At 35.2% G+C, this 18,846-nt stretch overlaps 1 protein-coding gene across 14 annotated transcripts in view; it reads right to left on the bottom strand.

The window, feature by feature from the left end:
* Nucleotides 1–18,846, bottom strand: part of NAV3 (neuron navigator 3) — a 381,439-nt gene that overhangs the window by 273,583 nt on the left and 89,010 nt on the right. For all 14 annotated transcript variants that reach the window (XM_065524605.1, XM_005571609.4, XM_065524606.2 and 11 more), the window contains exons 2-3: nt 4,095–4,212; nt 3,391–3,443 (exon numbers count right to left, since the gene is read on the bottom strand). In XM_065524605.1, the coding sequence (XP_065380677.1) occupies nt 3,391–3,443; nt 4,095–4,212 (171 nt within the window). The remainder of the gene's footprint in view (nt 1–3,390; nt 3,444–4,094; nt 4,213–18,846) is intronic.

Raw genomic sequence — 18,846 nt, 5'->3', positions numbered from 1 at the left:
TCCCCCCCTCCACCTTTTTAAGACATTTTTTTCTGCTTCCATAATAATCATCTTGTTTATGGTAATTACTTACCCATTCAAGCTAAAAAATTGGGGCCATTTAAGCTCCCTGTACTCTCCATCACCCACATTCAACTGGACACCAACATTTACTTACTTTATAATCCCCATGAAGCATCTAGGGTGATCTTTTAAAATATTTATATTAAATCATACCACATCCCAGCTTTAAAAATCTTCCAAAGGCTCTGTGACTGAGTTAGAATACCATAGCAACTCCTTACTTTGGCCCCACACTATCAGGCTTCCTTGTTCCCTTCAAACAACTCTCCTTGTGCCTAATCCACGGTTCTCTTCTATCTGTTTGTGGAATGCGCCAAACTTATTCCACTCTCAGTCTTTTTGTTCTTGCCTATGTAACTGTTGCTGTTATTTATCTAAACATTTGCTCCTCCAGTTCTCAAGTGTAGTTCATTCAAATGTCGTTATACCTTGTACTCAGTGCTCAGTAAATATTGATTACATGTGAATTATCTGGCTACTATGGAAATTTATCAATACATTGTAGATTCATACGACAAAAGGGATTTTTCTATCCTTAAAGGCTTAAAATGATTCAATAAAGGTTAGCAAGTTTAACATTTAAATAAAAATAATTTGTGATTAAAAATAGTAGCAGACCTAATTTTACTTTATCTTTTGTTATTAACCTCCAACAGCAACCAAAGGCCACAAAAGACCAGGTATAAGAAAGAGGTGGCCAAAGTAGTGCTATGAGTAAGTATACCACTCACTCTTACTAATGTAGCACCTGCCAGTGTTATGCAATCAAGGAGCAGGCAACATCCTGTTTGGAGTAGATACATGAAATTCTTAAGCCTAGTCTTGCTATCATAATTATCTTTCCTTTTTGTTCTTGTCTCAATTAAAGTCTGGAATTTGTATTCACTAATACTGCTTACACAAATTCTTAAGAACAGAGGCAAAAATAATTCAATCAAAAAAGTTACATTTATTTCATATGTATTTTTTCCGAATCAAGATATTGAAGGCATGCCAAATTCAGATTCAAAATTCAACTACATCATAAAGAAATGAGGATCTAAGTCATTCTTAGTCAATATTCAATATGATTCCAACTAATGCTTTTTGGCTGGATAAACTACCTTTTTTATAGCATTTGCATTTCTCAGAGTTTAGTCTTTCTATTTTGTTTTAATCAGAAGTGGAAATATGAACATAACTTGCAAAATATCTGTAACATGATATTTTGCAGTTAACAGGAATAAGAAGTAATAAAAAATAACAGAGTCTGAAACTCAAGAGAATCTTTTCACAGACTTGTAGAGTCTCTAGAAACAGCTGTTTCAGATAAATAGGTAAAAACAGCATCTCTATTAACCATTGTTATGAGCTTTGCAATTTTTTTCCATCACTGAGTATAAACTTGCCTGTTTATTGAATTCTCTGTAATCCCAGAATCAAATTGGAATGATAGCCAAGTAGGTGAGAATTTCTAGACTTAAAATGTTTTATATTATTCAACGCCTCCTCATGGTAAAAATAATGAAAGCAAAAGCAACCATGTTGGGTTTAAGAAACATAATTATGGTTTCGGGGGACTGTTGAGCTTTTTAACTGAAAGCCTTGAAAATCTTTTAACAGGTATTGATCTATACATGTGTCCTGTACAAAGTTTGTAGCAATACTATTCTGCATTGCATTTTAGTTTTGTTAATAAAGAATGTTCACATACATACTTCATTGTCACATTCTAATTAAGGTTCATTTTACAGATGAGAAAATGAGGCTCAAAGAAGTTACATATTTTTCTCAGCATCACACAGCTTATTACTGTATCAAGGTCTAAATGTATTCTGATTTGGCTTGTTCACAGTAAAGCCTCAGAAAACAACTGTAATTCCCACAGAGTCATTTTGTGCCCAAAGTAATTAGATCAGGAAGTTTTCTTAAAACTGAAGGATTGTATAGAAATCCTTTCTTTTACAGTGATTTTTTTCACAACCACATACACAGAGTTCATGACATTATAATAGGTCCTGGGAGTAATTATTTTTTATTTTTTAATTTATTTTATTATTTTATTTTATTTTATTATTTTTATTTATTTATTTATTTATTTTGAGACAGAGTTTTGCTCTTATTGCCCAGGCTAGAGTGCAATGGCGCGATCTCGGCTCACCACAACCTCTGCCTCCCTGGTTCAAGTGATTCTCCTGCCTCAGCCTCCCGAGTAGCTGGGATTACAGGCATGCGCCACCATGCCCAGCTAATTTTGTAATTTTAGTAGAGACGGGGTTTCTCCATGTTGGTCAGGCTGGTCTCGAACTCCTGACTTCAGGTGATCCACCCGCCTTGGCATCCCAAAGTGCTGGAATTACAGGTGTGAGCCACCACACCTGGCCAATTATTTTAAAAATAGACATGATAGTTAATCACTTTTAAAAATAAATTATGTTCATGATTCTGGATTTCAGTTTCCTGACATTAAGTAAAGCAGGTCAGCAGATTTTAAAAGTTGATAGATTTTTTTTATTCTTCCAAGTTTCTGACAACTAAGAACTCATTAAATTCATTTAAAATGCCTATTCTGTGCTGACGAGTTTTGGAGAAAGCTTCCTCTTGTGGATTTTGGCTGTCATTCCTGATTGTATCTGCTTGATGTAACTTTAGTTAAGGCATTTTATATTTCAGGTTTTCCTATAAAACTAAGTCGTGACTTTTTAATTAAGAAATAGATTTTTATCTCTGTAGTTTATTACTCTTTGAATTTATTATAAAACTGTATGTTTTTATTAGTTGATAAAGATAAGAGATAGCTGGGAAAGACGCAGATATCCAGGCTGAAAGCTTTCTGGAAGAGACTATGAATCATATCTCAAAATCAGTCACTGCTCACCAAACTTACAGCAACATGCCTTGAGAACTATTTCCAGAAGTGTTGAAGAGTCCATGTGTTTACACTGGACTTTGTTATGAACAAAGAAAATACTATTTATATACTTTAAAATGCACATGGCAAGGCCTGTTCTTTAAGCCAGTTGTTCAGACAAAAATAATCCACTTAAAAGTAGAAATGAAATTTACTACCATTAAGACCAGTGTTAAATTAAATTATACAGAACAGCAGAACAAAAAAAAAGGCAAGGATCTAATAAGACATCTGGAAATATGTCATGTGTATGTAGGAGTCACTTAATGATATTGATGTGCCTAAACTGAACCCACACAAATACATATGAGAGAATGGGATCAAATGGTTTCTTAAGCAGGAAGACATGCAGAAAAAAAATAATATCCATTTACAAATGCAATTAATTCTGGAAGTGAAGATCAGCATTATATATTGAGAATAAATATGATTCTTACCATCTGAGACTGACTTCTAGGACATCCATTGATATCTTCAACTTTTTCATTTGCTAAAGCCAAGAGATAAAATAAAAGAGAGAAAAAAAGAACGACATGCTTAAGCAATGAAGTGAAACACACACATGAAAACAGGAAAAAAATACCAAGCAAAAATGCTCCTGCTACATATATTCTGTCTTCCAAGCAGTACACAAGAAGACACACTTGTTAACAGCCGCCAATTCTATATGCACAAATCAGGCAAAAAAAAAAAAAAAAAAAAATGAGTGAGAAGGAAGTTGCTGCTAATTCTTTAGCCTGTGCCAAATGACTGCTGACATGAAGCCTTTCACAATTGTCCCTGTTGGATCAGGATACAGTTTCAAGGCATCTCAGAGTGTATGAGTTGCTCCAGCTAACGAAATACACACATGGGAGACATATGGTTTAATGAAGCATTCATTTCTGACAGTTCAATTCAAATGATTCAATAAAGGTTAGCAAGTTTATGTATACAAAGATACAGTTCCAGTTATTTAAAAGTATGGCCAAACTGCCTTTTTCAAACATCCTCACATAAACATTTTAATTAAATCAGGGGAGAGCTCCATGAATCTCAGAGACACATGGACCAGTTCAGTAAGGCGCTCAACTTAAGTTGTGCTTTACCAAACAGATGGCAGCAGAGACTTTTATGCTTTCTTTCAGAAGGAAGGTCTTACCAATAATCTGGATGATTTCTGCTAGGAGTACTCCATCTGCAATGTCTTGTTGCAAGTCCTTGATCAGTCGCTTGTGGCCCGATTTTGCTAGGTAGTGGTTGGCCCAGTCAGTGTAAATCTGTTGAACAGAGAGAAGGAAAAAGTGAGATGGGGTGAGGGAAAAGAGAGACAATAAAATGCTGAAGACAAATGTTGGATTCAAAGGGAAGCTATTCTGGATCACATTCCAGTTTAAGAAGTCATAGCTCTAAAGGAAATAGTTGTAAAGTAATTTTTAAACAGCTCTTTCCCCCAACTTATCTCTCGTTTCAAAGGGGATGATTCACTCTCAAAATTAAGGGCTAGTCACTTGTGACAAAGCAAAACTTCCCTCCGGGATGACTACTGAGGAAACTCCCACTGCAAATCAGTTTGGGTTTTCTCTCTCTTTATTGTTTCTATCATTTTGAAAACAATCCTGCCTGTTCATGTAAAAGAAAGCCACCTGGACTGATTTACATAGAAACATTACTATAAAAAATTGTGCTTCTCTGAGAAGACTATTGAATTTGTCATGTGAGATACTGTATGTGTGACAAGATTTTGGCATCATTTTATGAAATAATTACAAATACCTTCCTGTCTAAGATATTTTATTTGGATTGTCATCTTCCATTTAAGCCTCTTGAAATGTGTTTATATGAGAGAATAGAGACAGCAAATGGAGTTATTACATAGAAATTACAATGCAGAATTCAGAAGTGAATTGTAAGGCACAAAATTGAGAATTTGACATAGAATAGAGGTGTCTCTTCAACAGCAGATCATGATATACAAAAATTTTACAAAAACAAAACATTGTTAATCTTTTCAGTTAAATAGAATACTTACTAATTTTAAGGGAAAAAATAAACATGAAGATTTCAGCTTCATGGGTGGTACATATGCATATATTAGTGGATTTATTACAAGGCAGACAATGATGTGATGTAACAGAAAAATGAAATACTTGAAATGAGAATAGAAGAAAGAAAATAAGATATATGCTTGTAAAAAGTATTATTAGAAGCACTGGAATTAGAACTGGAAATAAAATAGAACCTGAGCATGAGAAGCGGGGAGAAGGACCTTCCTTGCAGAGGGTATGACATATAGAAAAGCCGACAGGCAAAGAAATCTAGGACACAGCTGTAAAATCTGTAATTGAGGCAGAATGTCTAAAATCAGGGAAAATTAGGCTGAAAAGGTAAGTTGCATTTTATAGTCATGAACACTAAATGCCAAGCATATTAAAAACATTTTAAACATTTCTCACAAAGCAAATTCACATTTAAAAAGTAATAATAATAAATCAGAAGTATAGAAACTAAAAGGTCAAAGTCTCCCCACAACTTTCAACCCTGTCTATTTTTGAATAATTTGGTATGAAGAGTTCTAGAATTGATGTGTCTACACCCCACTTCACACTATACCACAGAACACACACACACACACACACACACACATATATACCCATACACACACTAGATGACATTTTTAACCAAATCTGGCTCAAATTTTAAATATTATTTTACAGTTTCAAATTTATATGTAACAATATTTTAACAGCTTCTGTAAGAGCCATTTCATGTATATTCATCTATTGTTAATATTACATTATATATTATATCAATCCCCCAGTTGATAGATACTTAACTTGTTTAAATATGTTTCTATTACATCTAAAGTTGCAAGAGACAGCCTGATATATGTATCTTTCTGAACTCATATGCCAGTATTGTTATATGGCAAAAACCTAGAAATGGGACTGCGAAGCGTTTTGAATGAATCTTGGGTCCAAATATTACAAGATTACAACACAGAAGAAAAAGTGTTCATTTCTATTAGAAAATACAAAGTAGTCCTACTGTCATCAGAAGACTAATACATATCTGGTGGTGATTAAGTTTCCTGAAAGATGTAAACAACTAGAAGCATCCCGTTGCATAAGAAAAATAAACGTGAGAGCAAAATTGCATCTCCTTTTATTAATATCCATGATATCTATGTTGAAGATATTGAAGGGTAAGAAAAATTAGTTGCATAACTGTCTCCTGAATTAGCACACAAATACGTGATTTTTAGGTAGATGCTTTTATTTGGTAATAATTTTACTCAATTAAGATTTGATTGGCCGGGCGCGGTGACTCACGCCTTTAATCCCAGCACTTTGGGAGGCCGAGGTGGGCAGATCACAAGGTCAGGAGATCGAAACCATCCTGGCTAACACGGTGAGACCCCGTCTCTACTAAAAATACAAAAAAAATTAGCCAGGCGTGGTGGCGGGCGCCTGTAGTCCCAACTACTCGGGAGGCGGAGGCAGCAGAATGACATGAACCCAGCAGGCAGAGCTTGCAGTGAGCCGAGACAGCGACACTACACTCCATCCTGGGCCACAGTGCGAGACTCTGTCTCAAAAAAAAAAACAAAACAGATTTGATTATATTTGTATGATCATACATTTTTTGTACGGATTTTATACTGTTCAGAATTTAAAACATTGAGCATAGTCTCCTTCTTTACACATCCTTTTAATGATAGAATTGTTTTGGCCTTCTAGTGGAAACTTCAGGTTGAGTCCGTGAGTTGTGTTGATCTCTCCATAGGCAAAGAGTGGGGCCATGGGTTGAAAAAGGATTCACAAGGGTGACAAGAATGAGTTCTGGAGTCAGACAGATCTGACCTGAGACCACTTACTTCCAGTGGGACCCTGGACAAGTAACTTAACCTTCAGATTCTTCTTGTTTAAAAAAAAAAAAAAAAAAAAAAGTAAAACAAGGAGAATGATAATACTTACATTATAGGATTGTGCCAGGACTAAATAAGATAGCACTTGTAAAGCATCTGTCGCAAAGCTAGTCATGAAAAAACATGCTTGCTATTATTATCATCACATGAAATCTAGTTTTATTTTGCTGTGATAGCTTTCCAACAAATACTTATTAAAGTTATAATTTCACAAAGGTTAAAAAAAATTGAGAGGGCAGGCATCAGAAGACTAAAGAAATTGTACTAATTGCTTCTGACACTACTTCTATCACTAACTCTTCCTGCCTTCCAATTCACAGGTGTCATGAATCTGTCTGCATCTGAACTCAGGGAAATCTAAGTAAAAGATTGAGGCTGTCATATTCTCATCCAGGCCTGTAATGTCTCTATTGTGACACCACTTCCATCAAACTGTATTGCATTGGTTTTGTTTTATGATGACATTAATTATACACAAGTATGTGTTTAAATAAAAAACAAACTGATATGTACTAAAAGTGAAAATAAGAATGCTTTCATTCTCCAAATGCATGTCAACAGTTCCTTAGCCTTTATCCTAATTCATCCTGGGACTTAGGTGTGAAAACAAATGGGAGGCCAGCTAGTTGGCTTCAAGATACCTTGTTGTTAACACCTGTGTTTTAGCTCACCAATCATTTTTTGTTTGATCCAGGATTTCTTCCAGAGAAAGCTCAACCTTAAGGGCTTTGATATGTCCAGCATCTCTAATATCTGAAATTTTGCTCAGGCCATAGTTCTAACTTCAGCTGCAATCAGTGAGAGCAATGACTATATAAAGAAATTTAAAGCAAATTTAAAAATAATTGCTGCACACTTTATTTACTCCTTCTAATAAACAGCTGTGTCTTCCATAAGTAAAAGATACTTGAGACCCTCCAAGGAAATGACCAGAGGGGGAAAACCAGTGCCTTCCAGAAGGATATTATAATCTAGATGGTGAAATATTTCAAAAATTACAAAGTAACATGTAAACATATTTTAAGATATTATATACAAACATATTTCTGTCTTTCAAAATTGTATATGTGTAAGCTGAATAAAAAGGTGGAAAAATGAGTTGTGTCTTTAAGGAGACTTCAAGCAAAGGACACATGGTATATAAACGTATTTAAAACTCATCAATAAATTTACTGTAATGCTCTGAGGAGAGAGAATACAAACAACCTTGTCAACTGTGATTAGAATGTGATCTTTAAATAAATACAACAGGATGGTGAAATCAGGTCCTGAAATTGGATTTGAACTCCAAAATTGCCCCTGGTTCATTATCATAAAAATAATAATCACAGTATTTAACCTCTTAGCTTCAGCTGAATGAGTTATAAAATGTGCAGTAATGTGTCTTGCAGGATTATGCTATGAATTAATTATAGTTTTTTCAGTGAATAAATTGGTATAATTGGGAACAATATCAAACTAATCATAATTCAGTGTTTGGTAATTTTTGTAAAAGGGTCATTGAGGATTTTAATCATGAATGTTCTGGCTAAAGCTTCCAATACGGTTTATCTCTAGATATCTGAAGCCAGTCTTCTTCAACTGTTTTGATGAACTTCAATGTGATTAATATAAATATCATCCCATCTAATAATTTTATCTCAAGAAATTCAGAAGAATTAGTGAGATTGCATTTACAAGAGGGCTGCTTAGAAATTCTAGTACAATTGTATGCATAATCATTCATTTACCATAATTAAAAGTGATAAAAATCAAAGTTATCATGGTATATTTTACATTTATCAGTATGAATTTTAGGGTCTATCATGCAATAGCATATATTCTTTGAGGAACAATTCACATTGATGGGATGTCTGCTCTGCTACTTAATATTCGTGCAGACTTTGATTGAACATTGATTTTCTCTAAGTTCCACAGTATTCTCATCTGTAAAATGGCAATAATATTATACCCTACTGATATGGTTTAGCTCTGTGTCCCCACCCAAATCTCACGTTGAATTGTAATTCCCAGTATTGGAGGAGAGGCCTGGTGGGAGGTGACTGAATCATGGGGGCAGACTTCCCCCGTTGCTGTTCTGATAGAGTTCTCATGAGATCTGTTTTTTTGTTTTGTTTTGTTTTGTTTTGTTTTTAAGTGGGTAGCACATCCCTGTTGGCTCTCTCTCTTCCTCTGGCTCCCACCACGTAAGATGAGCTTGCTTCTCCTTCACCTGCCACCGTGACTGTAAGTTTCCTGAGGCCTCCCCAGCCGTGCTACCTATGGATCCTGCAGAACCGTGAGTCAATTAAATCTCTTCTCCTTATAAATTACCCAGTCTCGGGTATGTCTTTATAGCAGTGTGAAAACAGACTAATACCTCAACCAATGGAATTATTGTGAGGATTTAATGAATTTACACTTTGGAATATGGACTTTCACTTAAAATATATATTTGCTACATGATACATATTGTTATTAGTAACTCACTGCTTTAATATGAAATATATTTCCATTAACCATGAGAAGTTTATTGATATTGTAAACCATTATTATTGTTAAATTCTTAAATCATAGATATTCATCCAAATATAGTTTAACTAACTAATTAAGGAAAATTGCAGGAAGTTATAATGACCTTGTAGCTTCATCATTTGCCTCTATGATATTTCTCTCACAGTACTTATTTCTCACTATAAATATGAGGATGAAATAGAAGGCAACGTATATGATAACATATTTCTTTTGTGCAGTGAACCTGCTATGAAGAAACAACATCAGAAGAAGATCTACTCTGATTTTCCATGAAGTCCTAAACATTTGTGACGACTTTTTTTTAGTACTGACAGTATTACATACTATCTTTGTCTGTCACAGCAAGCTCCTACATTTTTAAACATTATTTATTTTAGCGTTTGGTTAACGTTTTGTAAGTAACCTACCACTCAGTTGTATAAAAATGATTATGACTATTTTTGTTATTCCATGTACTACATAGAGGTATATGTGTTTCAATGGGATAAAGTAACTTATTTTTAAGGAATCATAAATAATCAAAGAAACAGGGAGAAATAATAGGGGAAAGACTGCCTCTTCTATGAAGTTAAACGTCTGTTTGAATAAAAATACACTAATCTGTAACCTGATTAGAAAATATTATGATATAATTAGATGATTTTAAAATACTAGCTGAGCTAATTTTAACCCTGTACTTATTTAAAACATTACTGTTTTCCTTCAACATTCAAGCAGTAGCATTACATTTCTATAAGCACTGCTTCCCGGTATATTCAAATTACTGGCTTTGTAAAGTTAAATAGGTTCTTCTAAGCCATAACAGAAATTGTGTTGAAGATCAAGGATTTCTATGACAATAACTGGACTTCTACATCTTAAAAAATAGCAAAAGACTAAACATATAAAGTGCAACTAGAAATCATATCTTAGGGAAGAGTGATCAGTGAGGTTAAGTGTTTTTCCCATAAAAAGAAAAACTAGTATAGGGAAGAGAATTGGAAGGAAAAGGAACCCTAGAACACACTGAAGAGGTTACCTCTCTGGGCTGGGTTTGAAAGTAGCACTTGGACCTGCGAATGGAATCACAAAGGACAACATTGACCACAACAGTATAGGAAAGCATACATTTTTTTTTCTAATTCCCCAAGAGACATATGGAATTTTCCAGAAGAAAGAAGTGATCCTAGAGAGCACTTGAAATCAGGACAGGAAGGATGCATACAGCTGGTACAGAAAAGCAAAAATGACACAGAAGATGTGAGGATAGGTTAAAATAACTCAAGTTATGTATGATAGGCATCCTACCTTTGGGCACTCATCAGACAGCAGCCTTGGTGGGTAGCAATGGCAATGAGCAAGCTGTGTCACCCCTGGTGCCATGATAATAGGTAACCACAATCAACAACTCCCCCTTCCCCCCCAGCCTATCCCTGCAGAAAGAAAAGGAAGAATCTGGAACTGAATGAGCCTGGTCCTCAAACACTGAGTTTTAAACCAGAAGTGATTATGTTACTTTGAATTGAGAGAAATATATTTTCCCCTAAGGTACAGAGAAAGAGCCTTAAAAGGTAAAGTTAAATATTTTTTCAAAGATAAAATTTTGTATACCACAGTTTTAAGACTCAAAAATTCAAAAATGGTTTGCAACATTGGAGGTTGCAAAATGACAGTGTGGGATTAAGACACAATACATACTATTTTTAGATGTTTTGAAAAGTTTATCACAGACTCGATCTGCAGTTGTTGTTACAGAAGTGATATGACAAAAGATCTGTGAATGAGTGCCATCTCATGACTCTTGAAGATCTTCTAGAAATCTCAATAGCTCATGTGGTATAATTATGAACTGAATCTATTAAAAGTTTTGGTAACATCAATATCATCACAATATATGTAATACATTCACCAACAGCTAGTTCACCTCAGTTTATATAGCTAGTTCACCTCAATTTTCACTTCAAGGTTAAAGCTGACACTGTATGAAGTTTTTCAAAAATCTCAACTTTGGAGTTTGATTTAAAAGTGAATATTAATGAGTTGACTACCCCATAAGATCAGTGGATAGTCTATGAAGGCAAGTAAATTATAAAGTAAACATAAAGTGAAGTCTGATAATTTCCTTTTACTTTTTTTCTTTAATTCTCGTTCAGTCTCTGACACAGTGCTGTTAAATTTTATCTCCTTAACATCTCTTGACCCTTCCACTCATCCATTGCTACTATCATTGCCCTGGGTCACTTCTCATCGTCTCTCACCCAATTGCTCTAACAGTCCTAGAAACAGTTTCTGAGTGCAGGCAGGCTAAGCATTAAACTATTCTATACACTATAGATAGTGATTGCTTTAAAATGCAAATCTGATCAAGTAATTTAAAGTCTTACTAAAAATCACAAAATAGTTCCCACTTAACTTCAGACAAAAGGTCCCTTATGAAGTCAATTTATTTTATTTTTAAGAGAAAATTAGTTTAAATAAAAATGGCAAAAAGAGTAAAACTATGAAGGTGACAGAAGAATGATGATTGAGAAATGACACATAAAAGGATGAGCTTCGGCAACCAGAAAGAAGGGGAAAGTATAGTCCATGCAGAATATGCAGAAATAATTAAATCTACAAAGGAACAGAGCTATGAAATAGCCTCATGATTTCAGAGAATTTTGAATAATTCTATTTGGCCAGAGCATGGGGAAGGGGCACATGGAAACACTAGAAGAAAGAGATCAGGAATCAGGTAAGGGTGGGGCAAAAAGCAATAATATCTAAAGCTACGAAGGCTTTATTAAGATTTTTAGGTGAAAGTTTATTTTCATGTAGGGAACATGAAAATGACAGCCATGCTTCTGTTACTAAACTTGAACTTGAGTGCAGCTATGGAGTTTAGAGCCAAGTTTAGAGTCAAGAAAGTAAAGAGAGATTACTTACAAGACTTCTGTATTCTAGATGGTAAAATAGTTTTCTGCCCTATATTTACTAAGAAATTGCCCACAGGACAGCAAAAGCAAAAAATCTTAACTCAGATTCTATCTTTCATGACCACAATATACGAGTATGGAAGGCAGATGAAAGGATGATACACACGTAGCAGAGTAGTAAGGAAGATGGACCCACAGAAGCCTGCAGAGGGAGACAGAGTAATGCAAACAGTTTCCCACAGAACCCCAGAATGGCTCAGAAAGTGTGAGCATCAGATCAAATGGAAGGTAAGAGGAACCAAATTCAAGAGTTATATTACTGCCGGCCTACCTATCATCCCATTAAAAGCCAGGACATATTTTAGGGAAAATCTGGACTTACGGTTATCAGGAAGACAAAAGGTAAAGGCATGGAAATGAAAACAAAAGGATTAAATAAAATTATGTACACTTATGTCGAGACCCCAGCAACTGACTTCGCTTCTCAGGCACCCTCTCCTTCAGGAATATAGGATTTCATGTCCTCCATCCTCACTCCAGACAGATTTAAAAATCTGTCTTTGACAACAATGATCATCCCTAAGATAAACAGAGAGTGACACTGATGGTACCCAGTGAATCAAGTAGCTGGTCATCATTATAGCATGGCCTGTAACGAATCACAAAAGATATTAACAATTACGTGCATGCAAACATACGCACGCACATGCGCACACACACACACGCACACACACACAGCTTCCAAGTAGATTATTATTATTATTTGAGATGGAGTGTCGCTCTGTAGCCCAGGCTGGAGTGCAGTGGCCCGATCTCGGCTCACCGCAAGCTCCGCCTCCCGGGTTCAGGCCATTCTCCTGCCTCAGCCTCTTAAGGAGCTGGAACTACCGGCACCCTGGGCCACCACGCGGCAAAAAAAATACACAAATAATTTTTCTGTATTTTTAATAGAGAAGGGGTTTCACCGTGTTAGCCATGATGGTCTCCATCTCCTCACCTTGTGATCCGCCCGCCTCGGCCCTGCAAAGTGCTGGGATTACAGGTGTGAGCCACCACACCCCGCTGCTTGCAAGTAGATTTTTATTGTCTCATATTTGATACAGAGAATTGAGGTTTACCAGGGATTTGGTAAAATTCTCTGAAATAAAATGTAGATACCAAAATAGACAGATAAAAAGAAGCCAGAATAAAATACAGACAAAGCTGAAGTATAAGAGAACTTAAAGGAAATTAAAATTAATACGCTGGGCTAGAAATGAGAGGTTGCATTCATCACAGGATGCAGAAGAAAATGAATGATACAAACACACACATGCATGCATGCACACTTACACCCACACACAAATACACACATATATATTTGAAGATCTAGGGATTAAGTAGAAGTTTTGTAAATTAAAAATATGATTGACTTTTTAAAGTTAAAAGGCTGGAAGGATAAATTGAGAAAGTTTATTGGAATGGAGATCGAAATTGAAAAAGATGAGCAATAATAGAAAAATATAGTCATATTAGAGGATTCAGTAAGTCCAATATCAAAAAAAAGTTTGTTCCAAAAAATAAGATAAGAAAAAATTATACCAAAGAATTTTCAAAGTGTTCATCACAATTAAGAAGATAAAAGTTGGTAACAATATCAGGGATAAAAAGAATATTCTAAAAGCTTCAGCAGGGTATGGCACAAAGAAACAAATTTTAAAAGTTCAGGTTACTGTCAAAGGATCAGAAATTATGACATCACAAGTCTTTACAGCGACATTGCAACCAGAAGATATACAGAAATTCCTATGAAATTCTGGAGGAAATTGATTTTCAATCTCAAATTCTATGCCTAGACAAACTTTCCAACAAGTAGGATAATAAAACAAGGAGATAACATACAAAAACATTCTAAAAGAAAAAAATTACTTTCATACATCCCTTGTAGGGAGGCTATCAGAAGTGAAAATAATGGAATCCAACAAACAGGTGACCAAATGTAAGAGAGAGGCAAAGACGTTTTCAGGTGACGACAAGGGAAGTTCAGTCTAACTGCTATGTAACAGATCGAGAGAGCAATCATTTTACATGGAACAAAGAGAAATGATTCTAGGATTGTTAACACTAGGGAAATAATAAAACTGATATACTGTATCAGAATTAGATAATAAGGAAAATTGCATAGGGATGGATTTTACAGATCTGTTGGTAACTGTTAAAAAAAAAAAAAGGTAAATGTAGCCATAAAGTCAATATAAACTATACAAATAAAAAAGTGAGGCAATTATTAGTTCTACGGAAAAAACAACAAACTCTGTTTAAGAAAGAGACTTTGATCATGGGATAGTATTTGATCTGATAGTGAATAATATTTACATGGGAATAATGAAAACAATATGGATTTCACTCAAAATTATAATGTAAGTATATTGGGGGCAGGGCAGAGAAGAAAGGGGTTATAAAGAAGTTAAGTTCTTATAAATCATCCTAAAAAGTCAATAGTCTCTAAAATTCATAAAGTAGGATGTTAAAGTATATTACTTGGAAATACAAAAATAATCACCATAAGAAACTGCTAAATGGGTAGAAATTCATTCTGTTTGTTGGAGAGGAGCTAGGAATAGGGAAAACATAGGACTGCTCTTGTTTGTTTACTTGTAGAACTTTAGATGTTATTTCATTTTAATATTCTGATAACAATGAAAATCATTCATTTAAAAATAAAGGTTATAGACCAGGCATGGTGGCTCACGCCTATAATCCCAGCACTTTGGGAGGCCGAGGCAGGCAGATAATTTGAGATCAGGAGTTCAAGACCAGCCTGGCCAAAATGGTGAAAACCCATTGCTACTAAAAATACAAAAAAAAAAAATTAGCTGGCCATGGTGATGGGTACCTGTAATCTCAGCTACTTGGGAGCCTGCAGCAGGAGAATTGCTTGAACCAGGGAAGCAGAGGTTGCAGTGAGCTGAGATCACGCCACTGCACCCCAGCCTGAGCGAAAGCATAAGACTCCATCTTAAAAGAAAATAAAAATAGATAAGTAAATAAATAAACAAAAATAAAAATAGGGTTATAAAAAGAGTCTGAGCAAAAGATGATGAGGTAGGGATACAGAAAACCAAAGGTGTGGGGATATAGAAGAGCCATATTTATGGAGTAGAATCAGCAAGACTTGAAAATGAAACAGATTTGACTCAAGATGGATAAATTCAAATTTCTGGTTTGGATTAGCTAGATACTGGTGTCTCCCACTTAGCAGTCACTCAATAAATCCTAGCTTATAGCTTATAGGGTCAATGACATGTCCCTGTCCATGATGCAGCCAGAGCTATGCAATGTGGTGGCTTTGATAGGCTAATGAAATGGAACTCTAAAAATCGAACTCTAAAAATTTATTTTTAGGTTTGAAGAAAATATACATATCTCCTAATTATTTTTTAAAAGGTTTGATTTTAGTTGCAAAGAGTCCAGATCCTTAATCAATATATTAAAATCCTGGTATATCTAACATATTACTAATAATATATTTCCTATGAAAAGATTAGCTGTTTTCAGACAAAATGAATAAACTACATTGATATGCATAAATATCACTTTTTATTATTACTGCATTTAACTTTTCAAGTACGCTGAGAGTTATTTCCTACCCGAACAGAGAATTCACCGGAGAAGGCTACTGTACTTCTTTTGACTGTAAAGCCAGATGGGACAAATAATAAACATCGACCTCCGGAACTCTCCAGCACCCACCCCTACCCATCCCAGTGACACTTTGTTATGCAGACGTCAAGCGCAGCATTTCACTCAGTTTCGGATTTTATCAGAGCTGAAATTACATCAATATTTTCATTTGCAACTGCATTTATCTGTTTAAAATTGTAGCCACAATTCATTAGCTTAGAATCTATTTACATATCTCTATTATTAGATTGGAAACAGGAAATTTTTAGATGAACAGAAATACAGGTAAGCTGATAGGAAAAGAAAGGGTAGGATTTACTATGCTAACTACAGTATGTTCTGATTTTTCTTTACATGCAGTTTTTTAATAGAGAAAAAAGCTGAGGCCGTAACACAAACCATGTCATTCATAGTCAAATCAAACCTGCCAACATTTACTGAGCAGTACTGTGCTTGGCACCGTGGGCAATACCAACAAGGAAAAGGCACATAGGTTTTCCTTAATGAGGAAGGGAAGGAGGGGGTCGGGAACAGGTCAGACAATTTTGAAATCCCAGTGGGGGTTCTCTGCAATGATGACTGCTTCATTTTTCCTCCATCTCCGTTATCCTTTGGCATTCTAGCTACCTAGTTCATGTCCAGATCATCATTGTGAGAACCCTCAGCATTCATTTGAAGTCATATGTGTTGTTCTCTAATCTTTCTTGCTGTTCCAAATGTACTGAATACTTTGGAAACTGAGTCAGCATTTTCCTTCTCTCTCCCTTTTTTTTTTTTTTTTTTTTTTTTTTTGAGGCGGAGCCTAGCCCTGTAGCCCGGGCTGGAGTGCAATGGCACAGTCTCGGCTTACTGCAACCTTTACCTCCCTGATTCAAGCAATTCCCTTGCCTCAGTCTCTCGAGTAGCTGGGATTACAGGCACACACCACCACGTCTGGCTAATTTTTTTGTTTTTTTTAGTAGAGACAGGGTTTCACCATGTTGGCCAGACTGGTTTCGAACTCCTGACCTCAGGCAATACGCTTGCCTCAGCCTCCCAAAGTGCTGGGATTACAGTTATGAGCCAGCATGCCCATCCAGCATTTTCCTTCTCTGACCTTTGGTGATGCAGTCATACTGGGCAACCTAATGGCCAATATAGACAGTCAATCAAACACTCTGGCAGAAATAAAATATATAATGAAGAAACCAACTACTTGGTCTTAAATGCATGGAGCTTGACTAATGATCTTTTCTTCTACCAAAAAAAATGATATTATATAAATTTTTGAAAAAGGAGTTGACTATTATAATTATAAGGTACAATTTGGTGGTAACTTAAATTTTATTTCACTTTAATTGCATTTCCACTGCTACCGGCAGTATGACAAGAAAGGGCTACATAACAATCTTTCTCCAAGATGTAGTGTCTACTAATAACAGTGTTGAGAGTAAGCATTATTTTAAATACTTTAAATAGTTTAACTCATTCCATCCTTAAAGCTCCCTAAAATGAAGGTACCACTATTCCATTTTTAAAGATGAAGATTTTAAAACAGAGAGGTGAAGTATTTTCCCAAGGTGGCAACAGTAAGTACTACATAGAACACATACTTTCTGTTTCAATATTTATATTCTCAGCTCATACAAAAGGAAATGCTTTATTTATGAGCCTTTCTTAACTCCAGCCTTCTACATTATTTCTGTTACATCTTATGTCCATCTCAAAATATGGAGAAAAGTCTCCTTTATTTGACTGCTGCAACATCTAGCACTAACAGAGAGCTCCATGGGGAATTCATTTTAACAGTTTGTAAAGTCTAATAATGCAGGCGACAATATGAGCTAAAATCTAAATATTAATACCACAGAGTATGTTTTAAAAAACAGTTATGAAAGCTTTCCATTTCTACCCTTTTCTAAGAAAACAAGTGAGAATACTTGAGATTCTTTTACCTTCTTCTTGTATCAGTCTGATAAATTGATGTAAATTGTGCAAGTACATTCAAAGTAAAATCAGCTACCATCCTCCAAAGACCAAGTAACATACTATAAATATGCATAAGAAAATACTGTTAATGAAACACAAAGTTAAAAGAGAATACATCTGTTTAAGCCTTAGCAGTTCAGAGTTTCCAGGCTTCTGACCTGAGTATTTCTCCTCACTTTCCAACAATTAGCAGAGGAAAATTGACTGATGGAAAGATTGGTTTAGCATAGACCATAGTTCTCAAAATGCAGTTTCTTGACCCACACATCAGAATCATCTAGGAACTTGTTACAAATGCAATTTACCAGGCCCCATCCTAGATCTACTGAATCCAAGGCTGGTAATGGGGCCCAACAAATGAGTTTTAAAAAGTCTGCCAGGTGATTCTGATCTGTGCTAATGTTTGAGAACCTCTGGCATGGATGGAATGCTGTTCACAAATTACAAGAGATTTAATTATAATACCTTAAACTGTCTTTCAATGTAAAGAATATGGTATTTTACTGTAAATGAGAAGTAATAAAACAGCCATGGCATATCTATATCTATATCTATCTATGTATCTATCTATGTATCTATCTATCTATGTATGTATGTATCTATCTGTATCTTCCCTTACCTCCCAAGCCTCTCTTGCTAGGAAGAAATGCTTTGTAGAAAGAGAGGCTTGGGAGGTAAAGGAAGGTAAGAGGCATAATGTAAGGTAAGCATTGCCTACAACCATGCTCCTTGCAAAGCATTCATTCTCATGTTTTAAATACTTTAAATTGTTAGTGACGAAGATAGATATCTACCTCAAAGTTGTTTCAAGATAGGATATAATTAATTAATAATTTAGAAAAAAGTGGCAAAGGGATGGTTTACTTTCACTTAGGCTAAAAACATAGAACTTGGAAGCTGAGAGAGAACACACTGCCTGCTGTGTTTAAAAGCCTCTGTGAAAAGTA

The sequence above is a fragment of the Macaca fascicularis genome, chromosome 11 (genome assembly GCF_037993035.2).
Source record: "Macaca fascicularis isolate 582-1 chromosome 11, T2T-MFA8v1.1".
Classification (NCBI taxonomy): Eukaryota; Metazoa; Chordata; class Mammalia; order Primates; family Cercopithecidae; genus Macaca; species Macaca fascicularis.
This window is presented reverse-complemented; position numbering and strand designations above follow the sequence as displayed.